At 35.6% G+C, this 20,670-nt stretch overlaps 1 protein-coding gene across 10 annotated transcripts in view; it reads right to left on the bottom strand.

Moving 5' to 3' along the window:
- Window positions 1-16,227, bottom strand: part of LOC143684891 (dual specificity protein kinase TTK) — a 99,302-nt gene extending 83,075 nt beyond the window's left edge. For 4 of the 10 annotated variants that reach the window (XR_013176240.1, XR_013176239.1, XR_013176238.1 and 1 more), the window contains exons 1-10: window positions 16,008-16,226; window positions 14,686-14,826; window positions 11,502-11,724; window positions 10,913-11,019; window positions 8,504-8,647; window positions 7,670-7,787; window positions 7,429-7,501; window positions 7,239-7,333; window positions 5,617-5,704; window positions 4,494-4,614 (exon numbers count right to left, since the gene is read on the bottom strand). Coding sequence is in view for 7 of the 10 variants with exons in the window: in XM_077162302.1 (XP_077018417.1) it covers window positions 4,494-4,614; window positions 5,617-5,704; window positions 7,239-7,333; window positions 7,429-7,501; window positions 7,670-7,787; window positions 8,504-8,647; window positions 10,913-11,019; window positions 11,502-11,724; window positions 14,686-14,824 (1,108 nt within the window). In the remaining 3 variants the exon portion in view is untranslated. Of the gene's footprint in view, window positions 1-4,493; window positions 4,615-5,616; window positions 5,705-7,238; window positions 7,334-7,428; window positions 7,502-7,669; window positions 7,788-8,503; window positions 8,648-10,050; window positions 10,354-10,912; window positions 11,020-11,501; window positions 11,725-14,685; window positions 14,827-15,834; window positions 15,947-16,003 lie in introns of those variants that run through there. The other 6 variants (XM_077162306.1, XM_077162307.1, XM_077162303.1 and 3 more) reach the window with 5 other exon arrangements.
- Window positions 16,228-20,670: the final 4,443 nt, after the last annotated feature.

Here is a 20,670-nt window from a genome sequence, read left to right as displayed (position 1 = left end):
TGTTTTTTTAAATAGTATCCACTATAATGCATGTGAAGTAGGATCTCATGGTTTTGGTTTTGATTTACATTTCCCTGATAGCTAATGATGTTAAGCACCTTTCATGTGCTTTCTGACCATTGGTTTATCTCCTTTGCAGGAATATCTGTCAAATTTTTTGCCAAACTGTAATTGGGATGTTTGCCTTTGTGTGGTTAAGTTGAAGGACTTCTTTACATATTCTAATTACAATGGGTTTACATCAACAGGAATGAGTTAGATTTAAGAATACATTTTTCTGGAGTACATATCGTGTCAAACCAACGCAATCATTTTGTGATAGAGCATATTTTTCTTCAAGTTTATCCTGTTTGGGTATTCGCTTGGCTCCTTGGATGTGCCTATTCAATTTTTTTGCTAAGTTTAAGAAGTTTTCTGTCATTATTTCTTTGAATATTCCTTTTGCCCCTTTTTCTCTTTCTTCTCCTTCTCTAAGTCTTATAATGTGAATATATATATATATATATATATATAAAATACTGGTTACCTTTATGGTATCAAAGAGGTGCCTTAGGCTATTTTTTTTTTATATAATTCTTTTTATTTCTGCTCCTACAGCTTGACTTATTTCTGCTGCCTTGTCTTCAAGTTCAATGATTCTTTTCTACCAGCACTAATCTACATTTTTTTTTAAACCAATCTACTTTTGAAACCCTCCTGGGACATTTTCATTTCCATTATTGTGATCTTCAACTCCAGTAATTCAGTTCAGTTCCTTTTAAAATTTTCTATCTCTTTACTTAGATTTTCATACTGTTCATTTGTTTTCCTGACATCCTTTCGTTCTCTCTCTTTATTTTCCTTCCTATCTTTGAGAATTTCAAGATCATTTTTCAAAGTCTTTGCTTGGTATGTCCACATTCTTGTCTTTTTCATTGGTGTTTTCTGGATTCTTATTTTCTTTCTTTGAGTGACCATCATTTCCTGTTTCTTTGATTTCCCAGGAGACAGATCTCTCTCTCTCTCAGGTATTTAAAGCAGGCAAGTCTTTGCCCTAGACTGTTAGTCTCTATAGTTTCTTACACTCTTTTTGTTATCTCAAGCTGCTTTCACCAGAACGGTAAATTCTGGGAGTAGGACGGGATACCAGAGAGAAGGTTCCCATGTCAGTCTTTCCCAGATGAAAAAGGATCAAGAACCCACAAAGGTGGCACAGACAGGGTCCTATTAAGCTTAAGGAGGGTATCAGGAAGGGAACCAAGAACTTCTTCTATGGCTGTTCAAAGTTGAGCCATCTTGATTTGCCCAGCAATCACAGATCTTCAAGTAACCTTCCCCCACAGCCTTCAGGAAGCAAAAGGCACTGTTGCCTTTTTCTGGGTTGGATTGGAACAAGGGCCCACCCTCAGAGATGGACTCACAGTAATTTGAAGTTGCTAATCAAAAGCTATGACCAGTGATTGGCCATGCTCACCTCCAGTCTTGGGAAAGACTGGACATCCCTTTGTGTCCCCAGTGAGCCAGCCACTCATATTGTCCTATTAATAAAGAAAAGCTAATTCACCACTTTTCCTAGACCTCTAGATTTTTAACATAAACATTTTTATCTACATTAGCCTTTAGTTTACTATATGAAAAAAAAACATTTTCATATGAATATCAACATTTTATTCCTCTTATGATTACTGATGCAAAAATCCTTAAAAAATTAGCAAATGATATGTAACAGGGATAATGTTAAGACCAGGTTATATCTGTTTCTAAATGCAAAGCCCACTTAACATTTATAAATCAATGTTATGGTCAGCTTCATGTGTCAACTTGGCCAGGTGGTGATGCCCAGTTTTCTGGTTGGGTAAGCGCTGGTCTATCTGTTACTATGAGGACATTTCATGGACTTAAATCATAACCACATTGGCAGCATCCACAGCTGATTACATTTGCAATTAGCTTTGAGTGCCTCCTGCAATGAATGACAATCTAATTACCAGAAAGCTTTTAAGGAGGATTCAGAAAAGACAATCACTCTTCCTGCTTCAGCCAGCCAGCCTCTCTTGAGAGTTCACTGAAGACCTTCATCAGAGCTGCCAATTTGTAACCTACCCTACAGATTTTGGACTCTTATATCCCCACAGTTGCCCAACCAGGCTCTCCTGAGAGTTTGTTAAGGACCTTCATTGGAGCTTCCAGCTTGTGGTCTGTCCTACAGACCTTGCACTCTATATCTCCATGGTTATGTGGGGCACTTTTATAAATTTTATATTCCTGCTGATATTGTTTCTCTAGAAAACCCTAGCCAACACAATCAATGTAATTTGTCATTACAGAAAAAAGAAAAATATGAGGTCAATTCAACAGATGCAGAACAAATATTTGATAAAATTCAATACCCAGTCATGAAAAATCTATTAGTAATGTAGCATAACAAAGAACTCATTCAATCTGATAAACATTAACTACAAAACTCTACAGTAATCATTGTACTAAGGGTAAAATATTGGAAGCTTTCCTTTTTAAAATAAAGAAAAAGGTAAGAAAGCCACTTATCATCCCTTCTAATCATCATTATATTGGAGGTCTTAGCAAGTGCTATAGAGCAAAAAAAAGAAATAAAATATATTAGGATTGGGGAGAAAAAAACAAAAACTACCTTTGTCTCAAACATGATTGTGTACACGGAAAAACCCAAAGAGTCTATAGGAAAAATATTAGAATTAATTACTGAATTTAGCAATTTACTGTATCTAAAATCAACATCCAAAAATCAATCATATTTCCATATACCAGCAACAAATAAGCAGAGGATAATTTTTTAACCCCTTTATTCATTATCACAATATAAAAAAAAAAATCAGGTGTCTAGAAATAAATCTAACAGAAGATATGTACGTTCTCAAAAAAAACCTATTCTGTTTCAAGGCTACTTAAATGAATAAAGGGATGTCACGTTTGTGGACCAGAAAACTCAATTGTAAAATTTTCCCAAATTGCTTTATAGGTTCAATTAGATCGCAATCAAAATCACATTTTTCTTTTTTTTTTTTTTTAGGGGAAATTGATGACTAGAGCCTAATATTTACTGGGATGCAGAATTTTCAGGGCTAAAACTGGGAAAGTTCCAGGCAAATTAGAACAAGTTTGGGACAAAACTAGCTTTGTCCCAAAACTCCTCTTCAGTCCTATTAAAAGGAAAAAAAAATGACATACAATCTGGCAACTTTCACAAGAACAATGATCATCCTATTTATGATCCTGTTCGAAATTTTTTAATGCGTACTCTGTGTTGTAGATTGAATTATATATCTCACAAAAGACATGTTCAAATCTTAACCTGCATTCCTGTGCCTGTGAATCCATCCATTTGTAAATAGGATCTTTGAAGATGTTATTCTTAGTTTAGATGTGATTCACTGAGGCTAAATTGAACGAGGATGGGCCTTAATACATGACTCTGGAGTTCTTATAAGGCAGAGGAAATTCAAACAGTCAGTCAGAGAGAGCCCCAGGAGTAGACCAAGGAGACAGATATCCATGTGATGGGAGCAAAGATACAAGCCAAGGAACTGTCTGTCAAGGACTGCGGCAAGTCAGAACCAGAACACTGCAGACTGCAGGATAAAGCATGGCCTCTTGAGACTTTGATTTTAGAAATCTAGCATTCAAAACTATGAGACCATCAACTACGTTTTCAAGTCAGTTTTCAGGTTTTAAAACTGTTTTCAAATCAGCCTACTGTGTGGTATTTGTCATAGTATTTCTGGCAAACTAAGACTCCTATCATCTAAAAAAATAAAAAACATAAGCCTGGTATTCAAAGTCTACCTAGACCTATTAACTATTTGTATAATACTTATGTTACAGGTTTCAGTGTACTGGACCATCTATTGGTCCTAAAATGTTTTATTCCTTTGCTTATGCTCTTCCATTTGAAATACTCTATTACTGCTATTTCCCCCTTAAATACTAACAGTTCTTCATATTTCTTATACCCTCCACAAACTATTTCCTCATTTTCCTTAAACCAAGTTTATACAAATTTCTTCCTCCTCTGAATTCTCATGGCATTTCATTTAATCACTCTCATGATACTCCCACTGGATTGTAACCTCCTTGGAATCCTGTCTCACTCATTAACACTTATTTATCATAGCATCCACAGATGCTATGATAAATAGAAAAGTCAAATGTTTGATAGAAGAGAAAATTGAGGGCTGTCATACAAATACAACTTTTATGTCCTTTCAAGAAAGCATATTTGTTGGGCCAAGAGAAAAATAACTCAGCTCTACTGTACTGCTCTCTGCTATTCCTTTTACACAGCTTTTAGGCAAATAAACTTCCTTTGCCATAGGATTCAACGTGTCCCATTATTTTACATAATTCAACTGAAATACAAAGATAAAGATAAAAAATAAACACATTTTTACATCTCAATTCTTAGGTGGGTACTCTGCTTTCTCAAGCAATAAAGTAGTTTTCTTAATTAAAGAATTAAGCCTATTTGTCACTCTTACCTTCTAATTTAGTTGGAAGACTTGATTCAGTTTTATTCTTCAGAGTTACTGAATCAGTAAAAAACTCATAACTTTTCTCATCTGACAGCAGAGGTTCCTTAGAATGGACATTTTGTACAGCCTACGTGCAAAGAATAAGATACCAAATAAAAATAAACTCTCATAAACAGCAGCATTACTAATTTATTTCACTGTTCAATATGTTAATATCTCATCCATGGGAAAAGACCGCTAGGAATATTATCTAGTATAGTCACATGTACACTCCAAACTCACAGCAAAGATTAACTCTCTGAATTATTAATTAGTACAATGGGAAAGGCTATAGTCATAAATTTGGCCAATTTGCTTTCAATGTGCTTATTAATCAACTGCTAAAATATATACACATAAAAAGAGGGCTAGAAAGTTGCAATTTTAATCACCAAAAATAACAGCATGTCAAAATTAATATTTGTGTAAGTCTAAGACAGTACTCTAAATCCAGACAGTAGCTATAAGGTAGCTGTGATTAGAAAAAATTAATATTTTAAAGCTTAGAGCATGAAACAGAGCGAAGTATTACAAAGAATATAAAAATGAAAAGATTCATATCATGATGCCAGGGGTTTAATTCAAGTACAACAGAAAAATATAATCCCTAAAATTCAAAGTGCTCCAGGGACTAAAATTGTCTCTTTTCTTTGAAGTTTACATTAAGCTGCTCTGCCATATTAGGAAGTCAAGACTGATTACTTAAGCCCTCACTTCTGCCCTTGACCACATTTCACTCTCTCATTTTTTCTAAGATGTCTTCCCCAAATCATATGTTTAAACACAAACAAACAAAACCTGGGGGTAGGACTTTCTCAACTATTCCCAAAGCCAGACCACCTAATCTGCTTACACACATGCATAATAATTGCTATTTTGTGGTTTTCCCAGAACTGACACTTGCTCTATCACCTTAATATGAAAGAAAGTCTAAGACTTCTAAACCACACCCCATTGGTGGTTCTGCACATATTAGGGTATGAGAAACACTACTGGAGATATTAAATTATTGACCCTTTCCTCAGAAAAAGCCCTATGAACCCTGGATCAAGAAACTTTGCTCCACATAAAGATTTAAAAATTGAAACACCTTTAGATTTCTCATTTCACAGGAATCATTTCCACTTGATTTAGATCCAGGCACACTCAAATCACGGCATTCTGATCCAGAGGTCTGTCTATTATCCATAAAACAAAGAATATTAATATGTAATTGGAAATTAATCTTTTTGGTACACTAATATTTTCATTTAAAAAGTTGGCTTTCTAACAATTTTGTACACTATTTTTTATTTGAAAACTCTTTTCAAAATTTTTGAATGATTTTTGAATTCTGAATGAATGTTTTAAAAAGACATTTTTAAAAATGACATGATTTTAATACAAATGTGAAAGCTAAAAAACAGATGGGTGACTGCCTACTTTTTCATCACCTAATGAATAATGGTGGGAGTTAAGGTATGAATGTGGAAAAAGGGTAGGGAACAGTATTATGTTGGTGAAACTGCATTTCAGATTGCAAGTAGCTTAAGGATACAAACTAAAGTATAAAATTTTTGTGGCCTCCACAGTGCCTAGCATAATGTCTATTATAACTGATATCGAGAAAATGGCTGGTTTTATTTTTCACTTTTTGAGTGGGAAAATCTCTATATTTTTCAGTTATTTATTTGAAATAGAGATGAGAAAGATGAAGTAATAGTTTTTCTTAAGGTTTTGGGGCTTAACCCTGACAAACAAAATGATCTTGTAATGTTAATCTTTAGTCAAAACCTAAGTATAATAGCAATTTCATTATAGAAGACACCAACTAAAATAATCAGTTGTGTTTTACTTGAAAAATGATTCTCTGGAACCTGAAGAACCTTGTCAATAGAAATACTGTTACAAATAGTGGTTAGACTAAAGAATAAACCAGAAAAGTTCTCATATAGCTGTGCTACAATACTACATTCCCATTACTTTTGAAGGAATAAACATTTATACACTGAATGTGATTTGCAATAATTCATCTCTACCCAACTTGCTTTATTTCTCCAAGTCCTAGATTCCCAATTCAAATGAATGAATCGATCATCTTTCCCACTGATAGCAATTTTCCCCCTAGAATTAACTGGATAAAAGAAATTGTTTCCAGACTTCCCTGCACACCTACTATGGGAGCTCCCATACACACTAGGAAGAAAGTCGTATCAGAGAGGCTTCCCATAACTGCTCAAACACCAGTTTTTACCCCAGGAGTGTTTGCGTAGTCTTTTTTTTGTCATATTTTTCTTTTCTTTGTATGCAGTATGCTGGGGATCACATTTCATTCTTTTTTCATGTGACTATCCCTTAATTGCAGCACCATTAGTTGAATGTTTTTGCACACTCCTTTTTTTTTTTTTTGCATGGGCAGGCACCGGGAATTGAACCTGGGTCTCCAGCATGGCAGGCAAGAACTGTGCCTACCAAGCCACCATGGCCCACCCTATGCATAGTTTAAAAAAAGCTTCATGTTGACTTAGTTTTTTTCCCTCCATGTTTTCTAATTTTTTAAATAGTTCTTTTAATAAAATAATTGTCTCCATTTATTCCTTTGTTTCAGACAGCATTTAAAGACTTAGTAGCCTACAACACGAAAAAAGTTTAACCAAAATTACTATTACCCCATAAAAGACCATTCTGCCATCAACCTTCAAGTAATGAAAAAAAATGAAAACTCAAACATACCTTTTAGTAAAACTGGGTACACCAGAACCATCCGTCTTCAGATGATAATCTGGGCTATTTAGAAGGTTAACTGGAACTCTCCCAAATGGGCATGACTACGAACATTTTGAAAGATAAAAATAATCAACTGGGAAATAAATAAAGACCTTACCCCCACCACCTTAATCAAAGTAGATTGAAAATAACTTACCAATTTAGATTTGTTTGTTTGTTTTAAGGGATTCCGAATACCTATCTCTGCATCTTGAGGGGGGATGTTCTCTCTAAACAGACAAAAAAAAAAAAACCCTCAAATTTTCAAAAAAATAACATAAACATATGTATTTCCACTCTTCTGAGAGACATTTTTATTACTGTTACATGAAAACATATATGTATATATAAATATAAATGTATGATGTGCATTTAAAAAACAGATTCAGTTTTCTTACCCATAAAAAAACCTGGCTTTAGTAGCCAGTCCTCTTGAATCACAACTGAGGTTTCTATTCTGTAAATGTCCAAGCGAACTGGAGAGAACTGATTCTTGGGCAGGAAATATTGTAGATGCTATAAAAGTTTTTGAAATTGTAGTTAAATTTGTAAAAACATAAGAAATACATGAAAAAGTAATCTCACAAATAATAATAATTAAAAAGTCAATTCAAAATAAATATTTGTCCCCAAATAAGACTGCAGATAGAAAATGTTATCAAGATAAAGCTCCATTACCTCAAATTCTCTTTAATTACAAAAAGTTTCCCAAGGATAAAGGTACATTCTCTATTTTTAAAAGCAGAAAGTCATTCTCTTGCTTAGATTGAGTCATTTTTTTTTTTTTTTCTAAACATGGGCAGGCACTGGGAATCAAACCCGGGTCTTCTGGCATGGCAGGCAAGAACTCTGCCTACTGAGCCACTATGGCCTGCCCAGATTGAGTCATTTTTAATGTGTAACCAATGGGCATATGATTAGCAAAAGAAAAAAGATAAATTTCAAAAGAGTAATAAGTTACTTCTAAACTTACCTCCTTTATATCTAAAATTTAGATTTTAGTCCATAGTCTAGAGGCTAACTGTTAATCTTTACACTGTAAGTGCCAAATGTATAACATAACTCAGTAATTTCCAAAAATATTGGTAACATATTCCCATGAGATGTATGATACATCCATTTAATATTTATAAAGCAATACTAGAATAAATATACTGGGTAGATTTAGACTGATTCCTTATTTGTGGCTCTACCTACCATGAAAACATATTAACACACATTAATAAAGTTACCTGATAAACTCTTCTTTTCTTCCTCAGAAAGCAGCTGCTTTTTCTGGAGGTTTAAATTCTGTATGGCAATTTCCAACATTTCTAGTGGTACTGCTCCACATTCTATGGCTTTATGAAGGAGCTGTTTACTCTTTTTGTAATTACCTAACAAAGTAAAAGAAAAAATGTCATTTTAATGCACCAATTTTCACCTACCCAAACTCTTATTCCTCAGAACCTGGGAGACAAATTTAAAAGGCTTAGGTAAAAATATTTATCATAAGTCTCATTTACTTCATTCCATAAACCAATAAGCAATCCCTCACTTCTAATTCACATAATCAACTCTCTTCCCATGATAATTCATATCATAGTTTCCTTGTATAATATGTAGTTTATCAACATTGTTTGTTTCAAAATGGCAGAATATAACAAAGCAGTTACAAAGAGAGGATAGTCAAGACCAATTAGACAACTAGAAATTTGAGGGAATTTAGTAAAAGTGAAACCTAAGCCCTCAATGTTATAATAGTTCCAAGAGTATTAATCTGTTATAGCAAAGTATAATCGTTATTATTTAGTATGACATTTGGTCATCAAGACAACGTTGAAACCCTTTGCTAAAGGGATTTAAGTTTGTTTTTAAAAAAGGTAATGATAAAAATTATCTTTAGTTATCAGACTTAACCACACCCCTCCCCAAAATACAAAATAACTGTGGTACCACAAATAATTACCTTTCTGACTATTGATTACCAAACAAATTTTCTTTCAACTATAAAGTATATTTAGTCTAGTATTGCTTTAAAATACTAAATGTATACATCATATATCTCATAGGAATATGTTCTCAACATTTATGGAAGCTATGGGCTTATATTATGCATGTGACACAGTATAAAGATTAATGGACAGCCTCTAGCTTCTGACACTGTTTACAAATTTTAAGACTAAATATGTATCAATTCAGTAATATTTAAGCACCTGTTTAATAAGAGTAGTGGCAGAATTTGATGTATTGAGTACTTCAGGACAGCAAAGAGAGAGAGAAAGGCTTATATAAAAACTAGGAAGCTGGGCGGGCTACAGTGGCTCAGTGGCAGAGTCCCCGCCTGCAATGCCAGAGACTTGGGTTTGATTCCTGGTGCCTGCCTATGTAAAAAAAAAAAAACAAAAAAAACTAGGGAGTTTATTAAGGACATAGATCCCTTTGAGAACCTGATATGAACTAGGTCCTTCACCCTTACAAAAATCTACATACATACCAACCGTGCATAGGATTTCAGAGATGTTGTATATTTCCTGGAAGCCTATCAACCAGCTCTGCTCAAAATAATCATAACTTTGACGTGAGGCCACTACTACCTTCAGTTGTTCAGATAAAGTTTTTTTCTTTTTCTTTTAAAAATATAATACTTCTTGAGATTTTTCAGTATTTATATGCTCTAAAGATATAAAATTTATAGTTGATATTAACAGACTGTGATAGCTCAAAAATATTTTAAAAGAGAATAAATAATGGGGAGATGGAGGGTCTTAAGGAGTCTGGTCAAAGAGATTATACTTACTCTAGCATGCTAGGGGGAATCAATTTTCCTAAACAGGAAAGGGATGTTTGGAAAAAAAAGTTTCTAGCGAGACTCAGCAATCATCTGAATAAATTGATCAGGAATCTCAAACCATCTCCTGAGTACAATGCGTTTCTCCAAACTCAATCCTGCGGATCACTCTCCAGTGACTAAGTCCTGCTTTGGACATCATCATGAGGATTCCGGCCACTCAAACCAGTGATAATGTGTATGTAAATGGGATCAGGGTCAGGGCAGAACTAAGGCAGAGGGAAAATAGAAACATGGCCATAGAGCAGACAGTATCCAAACAGAGGCCCTAGAAAACAAAATGGGGAAAAAAAGAATGGCCAGGCTAAAATATGTAAGATGAAGTGATTTTCTTGGTCTTTTCCACAGATTCCAGATTACTAAGAATGTAGTGAGCAAGAAATATAAGCTTCTATGGTACTTCACTTATTTTTAAAAGAGAATTAACAATCTTGCTACAACTTTAAGGTATATTTTGGTGCTATGAAACCACAGCATTAGAAAAGCTTATCTAAGCTCTAGCTTAAATGACTTATGTCCTGCATCCCACAACTACTCAGTGAAGAAGGTACTTTCTTTTAGATGCTTCCTGCATTGAACTAATAGCACAAACATGATGTTCATGCTTTATTTCCCCGTAGTAGAAGAGTTAGTATGATGAATATACTCTGCATTTACACTTAGGCAGCATTCTTGCCCCATATTTTCATCTCATCAACTTTCATGCCTTTTGCCTCAAATTTCCATGTCATATATTAGATTTAATATTAGGATATGAGTTAATAGGAAGTTATCTTTCATTTAAAATGCAGAATTGACATTTTAAGATTACCTTGCGATAATTCAAATTGTGCAAAAGATATATGCACAAAAGCAAATTTCTTGCAATTTGCTCTGGCCATTTGAAAGTAGTCACGTGCATCATCTGGCTCTTGAATCCTGAAAGATATTGTAATAAATATTTCAGAGTCAAATTTTAAGAAAAAGGTCACAGTTACCTAAGTTGGAAACACCTCATTCTATTTTTCAAACGACACGGGATATTGCTTTTCTCTCTGTGTTAAATCAAATGCTAATAGATTATTTTTAAAAAATCTTTTTAGACAGTGTCTAGAATATGTAACTTTTATGAGAGGTTACATTATTCCCTTGTTAATCATAAACAAAAGAATTTGGTTAAAAAAAAAGCATACATTAGGGCAGGCCATGGTGGCTCAGCAGGCAAGAATGCTTGCCTGCCATGCCAGAGGACCCGGGTTAGATTCCTGGTGCCTGCCCATGTAAAAAAAAAAAAGCACATTAAATGTCTTACTGATTCTGGTCAGTAATCCTGACAACATGTTTTTATTTTCCCTCTTTAAAATGTGACTATGCTTTATATAATGTAATTTGGTAAATGTAGTTAAAAAACCAATACTCACGCTTTTAATTCAGCAAATCTCACTTGAATTTGAGCAAAACTCTCATTTTGGCCATATTTATCTGGAGGAAGTGCTTCAATTGCTTGACTGTAACGACCAATCAATTTATTTAAAAGAGCCTCATTTAGGGGGACACTGTTTTTTTCTAGTTTAAGCAACAAATTTAACCAGTCTTCTGGGTTATTCGCCATCATCATAATTTGATTAACAGTTCCTGAATTATCTGGATAAAGAGAACAAAATATATCACAACAGAAATAAACCATAAAACAAATGTCAATCTGCACTGTCCCCTCAAAGTACAATCAAGCATTTATTATACTCTCAGTATCAATGTACATAAATTCCTTGAAATAGTTGTTTAAATATTTAGCAGTTCATATAACTATAAGCAACTTATTTAGTGCAAATATCATTTTTAAAAACTATTTTTATTGAAAAATCTTCACACACATACAGTCTATTAATGGTATACAATCAATGGTCTACAATATCATTACACAGCTGTGTATTTATCACCATGGTCATTTTTAGAACATTTGCATCACCCCAGAAAAAGACCTAAAAAGAAGAAACTCATTTCCTGTATCCCTTACCCCTGCCATTGACCACTAGAATTTCAATCTAACCAATTTTTTACCCTTTATCCCCCCATTACTTACTTTGCAAATGTCTTTTAGAAAGATAAACTTTATTCCAAAAATACATATTTTACTCAAGCCATATATTTTGAAGAATAGAAAAAGTTTGGAAATAAGTTCTTAAACAAAAATGTAATCTAAGAAAGTTTTATGCTATAGCAGAATAGTTATAATTATAGCATCCTAAGTATCCAAAGAAAACCTAAGCCTCCCCTACCACTACTTGTACCAACTTTCCCAGAAAACTTTTCATTGGCTTATTAAATATTTTTAAATGTATTGCTACTGCCCTAACATAACTTTCTTTACAACTTTATCCACTCAACAGTATCTCCACATACCTCAACTTACTTTAAAAATAAACAAACAAAAAGCGTCATAAAAGATAAGCAATAATACGTTCATTTTCTTCTCTCTCCAAGTTACTTACACTTCTCCTAGAGGCTCTGACGATTTCCTGGTCCAACAAACCCACAGGCACTTTTTATCCCTCTTTTTATCCTATTATCCACATACATCCAGCACCAACCCTTTGTACTTATATATACTTCCAACCCACATCTCTCCCACCCTGGTCCACACCTTCAAAATTAAGATTTCTATCCCTATTTATTTTCTCTATGTGTAATCCCCTCCACCTTCCCCACCAACCTACAGAAAAGGAATAATTTTCAGATATAATTTTCATATTGCAATAAATAATTAGTGTTAATTGTTTAAAAAAGATAACTCCAATTAATGTCAGACCTTTGTTCAGCATATTTTACTATTATTAAACATTATTACATTCAGATTTCTCAGAGATGCTATCATTCCTTCTATCAGCTTCAGTTATCTTCAACAAAGCTTAAATCTTTACTTTTGCAAACAAAAGTAATTTCTACTTTCCACCAAAACATAGTGCATTCACAACTTTGCTTTTTCATTTAAATTTAATCTGGTCTGATCTTCATTTTGCAGTCTTACCTCATTACTTTCCTAACAAATTAGTCTACAAGATGTCTACAAAGCACATTTTCCCCTCTGTGGTTTTGCAAATGTACTGCTAATGCCTTCAAATACTTCATTCTTCCTCTATTCAACACTTACTACATTTGTATTTTTATAATGTTAATAGTCACATGATACCTAGTATATATTACTATATAGCATGGTGGATATAATAATTGCCACCTAGAAAGAAACCATGGTTTTAAGCATCTTTGAGTCTTCCTCAATAATATAATGTCTTACATCCCAACTATCAATATAAGTATTTTAAGTTTTGAGTGAGCTGAGGATCAATGGAATTGAAATAAGGACTTACATACCTTGGCATACAAGATTTGTTAGAGCTTCTTAAATACAGTGATACTCTATTAAGAGTTTGTTTAATATCAAAATGATCAGTTTCTGTGTTTTTTTCAGTGAATGTGATCTGCCACTCTGACTAGATTACAGGTTCTTCCTTTTTTGTTTTTTGTTTTGGGGTGGGGAGGATGCATGGGCAGGGAATTGAAACCAGGTCTCCCGCATGGCAGGTGTATGGCAGGGACATAGGAGGCAAGCATTCTACTATTGAACCACCTGTGTACAGTCTTCCATTTAATGGTTAGTATGGGAAAAAACTTATCTAATGGTCATTTTTCAAATGACCTCAACAATTTGAAATATAGTGAAGAATTTATAGCTTCTGAGCTAATCCTTCCATAAAAGCAAGCATATGAACTTTGGACACTTTCACTCATTCATTATTCAATAAATATTTAAGTGCCTATTACATGCCAGGCACCATTCTAAGCTGGATATATCAGTGAACAAAACAAAACAGCCCTGCCTTTGTGAAGCTTACATTCTAATGCAGGAGACAAAATAAACAAACACACGAGTAAATAATAGGTAGGTGATTAGTGCTATAGAGAAAAATAATACCAGGAGGGGTGATGAAGGACACATTCCTGGCCCAGAAAGTCGCTATTTTATATACAGGGGATGTTAGGAAAGGCCTCGCTGAGGTGACATCTGAACAAAGACCTGAAGGAAGAAGAGTAGGCAGCGATCCTTCTAAGCAGAAGGGCAAAAGTGTTGGGATAGGAAAGACATCAGGAAGTCACTATGGTTGGAGCAGAGTAAGCAAAGCAGGGATAGGAGAAAGCTCAGGAAGTAATAGGGAGATTTACTAAATCACAAATGGAATGTCTGACTTTAAATCTATACATAATTTATTAGGATTGGTGATGCTTTCTCAGTTTGCAGCAAAAGAAGGGAACAGAAAAAAAATGATCACATCTGCTGATGGTGGCCATGTCAACAGCTGACAGTAATGGGAGAATTAGGAAAACCACCTCTAAGCATACTATAACAATGAATGCTGTTTCCTTCTTTAGAGAAAAAGGAAAATTGTGGAATATTCCCACACAAAGTGCTGGTACTCTAATGGATAAGCACTGATTAACAAGAAAATTATATTTTGTAAATATACAATGGTTAACATCTTATTCCTCTACTTGGAGAGCACTCAATAAGCAGTTATTACTTAAAAAAATAAAGAATAATAAACTCACCTGTAGTATCAGTAGACACTTTATTCAGACTTAGCTCATCAGTAAGGTCTTCATTTTTAAATTTATTTTTAATATCTCTCACTTTGTTCATTATAGAATCAATCGTCAATTCTCTGCCACTTAGATTCTCAACCTCCATTTCTATGAAAAACAAATACTAAACTTAGCCATAATTCTTATTTTTACTAGCATCAAAGAAAAAACAATATTGCCACTAGTCTTTTAGAACCCAGAAGTCACTAAAGCATTAAACTTTATGAATACATTTAAACACAGATGTTATTAAGGCATTATTTGTAGAGCTATGTGCACAGAAAAAACAGACATATTTGTAATTAGTTCAGCAAGTTTTTTGATAGGCCAAGTACACTTTTTCTTCCCAATAAAGTCACACTTTGGAAGACATTACAACACAAATGGCTACTCCTTGAAACTTGCAATTTTTTCTCTATTCGCTAAATATTTTTGCTTCACTCTTTTTCCAAAATTGTTTTCCTTGGCCCATCTGAAAATTCAGTTGTTACTTTGTTTTAATCTGATGAAGTGTTTATTTGGAGTCTGGCAGACATAAAATATCTTTTTGGTAATAAGAATGACCAGTCCTTCATCTGCTTTATAGGAATAAATCTTCACACTGCAAACGCTTTCTAAGCAGCATATACACAACATCATCACAACCCTTTATTGATAAGAAGTGTTTTAGCAGCTGTGTTCTTATGGATATCTGGGAGAGTAATGATTTGCTATCTTAATCATTCTAATACCAATTATTGTACTCTAGAGTATTATGCACTTGTTCATTTGGCATGGTGGTGATGTTTGATTACCCAAGTGTCTCCCCTCTTCCTTCCCGTCAGTCTTACTCTATGCGATTCTCAAGCACCAACCCAGTAACCCCGGTCCCTGATTATTAATGTTGCCCTTGTCCTCGAGTATAACAATGAAAAGGGGTGATAAAGCCAGGCAGCGAGATATTACCCCACCTCTGAAGCCAGGTTCGGAAAGGAAATTGTCAGGATACAGTCACCATCTCCTCTCCCCGTTCTAACCCAATCAGACATAAGAAGTGTCCTTTGGGAGCGCATCTGTCTCCCCAACTTCTCCCCCGGTGCCCCCTCAATTCCTCTTCCCAGCGGGGTCCACACCCACCTCTTGTTTCCAGGATCCTCAAAATATCTCGCACAGACCCGCGGAGGTAGCGAGACTTCCCTATACCTTACAGTTCGTCTAGCTGTGCTCTACTTCGCTTACTCGGCTCCAGGTCGCCCCCACCTCGCCCCCACCCTTCACCGTCGCGCACCGCTAAAGAGCCACACACCCACCGCCGCCGTTCCTCCGTGCGCCCGCAAGGCAGTACTGTTACCAGAAAGCAGTGTTAAGGAGAAGAAAAGATGGAACCCAAGTCTCTTTCCGCAAACACTTTTGAATATGCCCGCCGCTAATCTCGCAGCCTTGTATTGGTTAGTGCTCGTCACGTGGCAGCGTCTGCCGCGGTTGGCGCAAGTGCGTCGGGACTACGCTTTCCGCCACCGGCCTTGAGCCCCGCGCTAGGAGGGCCCTTGGCCCTGACTCCGCCCGCGTCGCGTGGGTGCAGCGTAGGGGCTGCTACTCCGCGGGCGTGTCCCGGACGCAGTCGGCAGACTTTCCTGCACCTTCCAGTTTAACCAGGCCTGATTTTTGCCTGGGGGGAGCCACTCCCTGACTGAGCTATCTGATGAGAGGAAATCTGGGATGGGGAGGGCTGCTCCTAACGAAGAGGGTCCACCCAGACCCAAGACCTGATAGGCGCACTGTGACTCGGCCCACCACCCCCGGCTCCACCCCTCCTTTATACTCCGCGCTCCTCATTGCAGACTTTAGGGAGGAGGTGGCGAGAAAGGAATTTTCACGGCGCACGTTCAGCTCGATAAACTCAGTGTGTTTTTGTCCTTCGGCTTCCATTTGTACCCTATCTTTACTCTTAAATGACTCTGTTTCGTCTTCAAAGGACCTACCCTTTGCCAAAATTCTGCACAAAACTCTCGCGCCCGTAACTGCTGCCCTGACAACTCTCTTTCTGAGACCATCTCCCTCAATCCTGCGCCACATCAGGGCTCAGGTGTCCTTAGGAGAAGAGCACCTCCTTTATAATCTGCTCTGGCCCACGGCTTTGCTGCTAAATGGCTTTGTGGTTCAGGGAAATTCTCGGTCTCTATTTCATTGTTGTAAGTAGATAAGAGCTACCTCTTCTGCGTCAGGATGGTGGTATATGCTCTATGGTAGGACGAATCGGTTGGTTGTATTTGTGGGTAGCAGACTACATCTGTCGTTTGTTAACTGACAAGCTGTCCTTTGAACCCTTTCATTCCCGACTCTGGTTAGTCACCCGGTGAGCGTGAGAGCACTTCACCGCTTAATGCAGTTTCCATATCTGCCACATATTTTTGTTTCAACAGACCAAAATGATTTACCATATTATGGTGGCTAATCCCCACCTCTACACCATTGAATTCACTATCCCACCAGTTCTTGTTGATCTCTTTAAGGCCTAATTGCAAAATTTGCTTTTTTGCTGGAAATGCTACTGTAAATAATCTCATTCTAATACTCCTTTCAGTACTACTCACTCATTTAGTGCTATCTCCAGGCTTATATCTCTAAACACCACGTCTCTGTTGATGACTTCAAAATTTGTATCTCCTGTGCAACTCTCTCTCTCCCATTCTCCAGATATTTATATTCATTGTTTACTTACATATTCACTTAAATGTCTAACACGCATTTAAATTCAAATGTCCAAAACTGAGTCCCTGATTTTTCTTTCCAAACCTTTGTCTTACAAAATCTCTTTCTCTGTAAAAGAAAACTTCATTGTTCCATTTTTTTTTCAGGCCAAAAATCTTGGTATCATCAGGTCCATAAAAAACAGATTGTGTCAGCTACCACAAGAAATTCCTGGAATCCTACCACTTCTCCCCATACTGCAACAGCTGTAGCCCAAGGCACATTTGTCCCTCACCTGGATTTCTGCAGTAATTTCCTTACTGGTCTATCTGCTTTTATCCTTCCCTCACTTCAGTTCGTTTTTAGCAGAGTAATTTTAAGTCAGACATTTAAAAATGTCACTTCTTTGCTCAAAACCCTTCAGTACTCCGCATCTCTCTCAGAATAAAAGCCAAAATTCCTTACAATTGTCTTAGATGTGCTGTTCAATGCACTGGCCATTAGCCACAAGTGGCTATTGAACCCTTACAATGAGATTGGTATGCCTAAGGAACTGAATTTTTTAATTAATTAAATATATAAAAATTTAAAACTGATAGTGCAATTATTAGAAAACTTTATGCTTGGAACAACTTGAGTATGTGCATCTACTTTTTCAGCTGTAAATTTTGTAAAATATAAATGCAGATTAAGTATTACCTATTTAAGTGTCCAAATTCGGTATGTGTTATAAATGTATTGAACTTAAAAAAGTTATGGAACTTACATTCTACTGGGTAGGGAGTTGAGGGGATTGATAGGGAGGGAGAGTCAGAAAATAAAAAGGATAAATAAATAGGTCATCTAGATAAGACTATAGGATCTTTTAGACCACTGCTGCCCAAAGGAAATCTATCAGGAGCCACTTATGATTAAGTATTACCAATTAACGTGTACGAGTTCCGTATGTGTTATAAATGTAAAATATATACTGGATTTTGAAGACTTAGTAGGAAAAAAAATGATGTTAAATATATTATTAATAGCTTTAAAAATGTTGATTACTGGTTGATATACTTTCAATATATTGGCTTATATAAAATGTGTTATTAAAATTAATTTCATCCTGTCATATACTAGAGAAAAGTAAGGAGATATGACAACTAAATGCAATTCCTGGATTGGATTCCAGAACAGAAAGAAGACATTATGGAAGAAAACTGATGAAATCTGAATAAGATATGGCATTTCTTATCAGTGTTGGTTTCTGAGTTGTTGTTTTCTTTAATTAGAAAAATCATGGGTTGCCTTAGAAGTCATGCATGAAATACGGGGTTCCCATATACCACCCTATACCTAACACCTTGCATTGGTGTGGAACATTTGGTTTTGAGTTTTGACAAATATACCACAATAATGTAGTTCTTAACAATAGGGAAAATTGGTGAGGTGTCTATGGCAACTCTCTGTTATTATCTTTGTAACTTTTTTGTAAATCAGAAATTATTCCAAAATAAAAAGTTTTTTAAAAATTAATTTTGCCTGTATTCTCTTACGCTTTTTTTAATGTGGCTACTAGAAGATTTAATATAACCCAGTATATCAAAAATATCATTTCAGCCAGTAATTAACATTTTTAAAGCTATTAATAATGTATGTAGCATCATTTTTTTTTCCTACTAAGTCTTCAAAATCCAGTATATATTTTACATTTATAACACATACCGAATTTGGACACTTTAATTGGTGATTCTTAATCATAATTGGCTCCTGATATATTTACCTTTGGACAGCAGTGGTCTAAAAGATCCTATAGTCTTATCTAGCTGACCTATTTATTTATCTTCTTTCTTTTCTGACTCTCCCTCCCTACCAATCCCCTCCACTCCCTATCCAGTAGAATGTAAGTCCCATAACTGTAGGAATTTTTGTCTACTTTGTTCATTCAGTATCCTCAGTGATTATAACGGTGCCTGACACACTGTAGGCACTCAATACATATTTATTGTATAAATGAGTAAACCCAACATTGATGCAATCATTATGTGCTCTTTTTCAACTCATTCATTCATTTGCTTGTTTTGGGGTACCTACCACATGATAAATACTATGTTTGTTTGGGGATACTGAACAAAGTTCTTGCCCTCGAATCTTGCATTCTACTGAGAGAGAGAAACAATAAATATGTATGTCAGTTATTGAAAGTTCTATGAAGAAAAACAAGAAGTACTATTTTAGATAGGGTCATCAGGGAAACCTATCTTAGGGATGACGTGAGTACAGGGACCTGAGTGAAGTAAGGGAGCCAGCCTGTTTCACAAGTGAAATGATATAGATAAAGCACTTGGCACAGTACCCTGTACAACATACAGACTCAATGAATTTTAGCTATTTTTATAGAGAGAAGCACTATAGCGTAAGGGTTTTCAGGACAGGCTCAGTGGTTGAGCTCTCTGGATTCGTATAGACGTTCTTTCTGGTTATATGACTTTAGGCAAAAGTAATTAACCCTCTTTATCTTCATTTCCTCGTAAAAAAGGATACTGTTGCCAACCTCAAGGGGTAGTTGTTAGGATTGAGTTATATGTGTAAATCACTTTGGATGTTTTGCACATGGTGAACACAGAGTAAATGTTAATTAAGTACTAACAATTGCAACCATGACAAGGAATCCAATTACCGCTGATACAGTTATATACTTCTCAAATGCAGTAAACCATGACCACTTATACCTCTTATAAATACTCAGAAAGCCTGTTTCCTACACAATTCTCTGTAATTATTTGACAGGTTATCATCACAAGTTTGTTAGGAAACAAAAAGTAGGTACCATTCTTGGCTCAATGCCATGTTGATTGTATGCCTAGGAAACATGTAACAATGTATCATGTTGGGTTGAATGGTGCTCCTGTAGTGTTTAGATCAGGACTTATGGGGATGGAAAAGGCAGTGGCCAGGTTTCTCTATTTTACCCAGAGCTGATACCTATGACTTGTCCATCCAAGAAGAGTTTAATCCTCAGCTGTTGTTCATCCAAGTCTTTGCATCATAGAACAATGAGGAGCCACCTCCAAAGATGAAGAAGGAAGTCAAGTCGTTGCAGTTATGATAGTGTTGCACCACAATTACCCATTATCCAGAAACCAGTTTCATTTATCAGTAACTAAACTTATTTATTTAGAGAGTCAAGTCATGTGGGCAACAGTGGCTCAGTGGCAGAGTTCTCTGAAGATTCAACACTTACACAAAACAATGAACCTTGCCAAAAGAGTATGACTTTATTTTAAGATGTAGAGTTACACA

Source organism: Tamandua tetradactyla, chromosome 5 (assembly GCF_023851605.1).
Source record: "Tamandua tetradactyla isolate mTamTet1 chromosome 5, mTamTet1.pri, whole genome shotgun sequence".
Classification (NCBI taxonomy): Eukaryota; Metazoa; Chordata; class Mammalia; order Pilosa; family Myrmecophagidae; genus Tamandua; species Tamandua tetradactyla.
The sequence above is the reverse complement of the archived record's forward strand: the minus strand, read 5'-3'. Positions and strand labels throughout refer to the sequence as shown.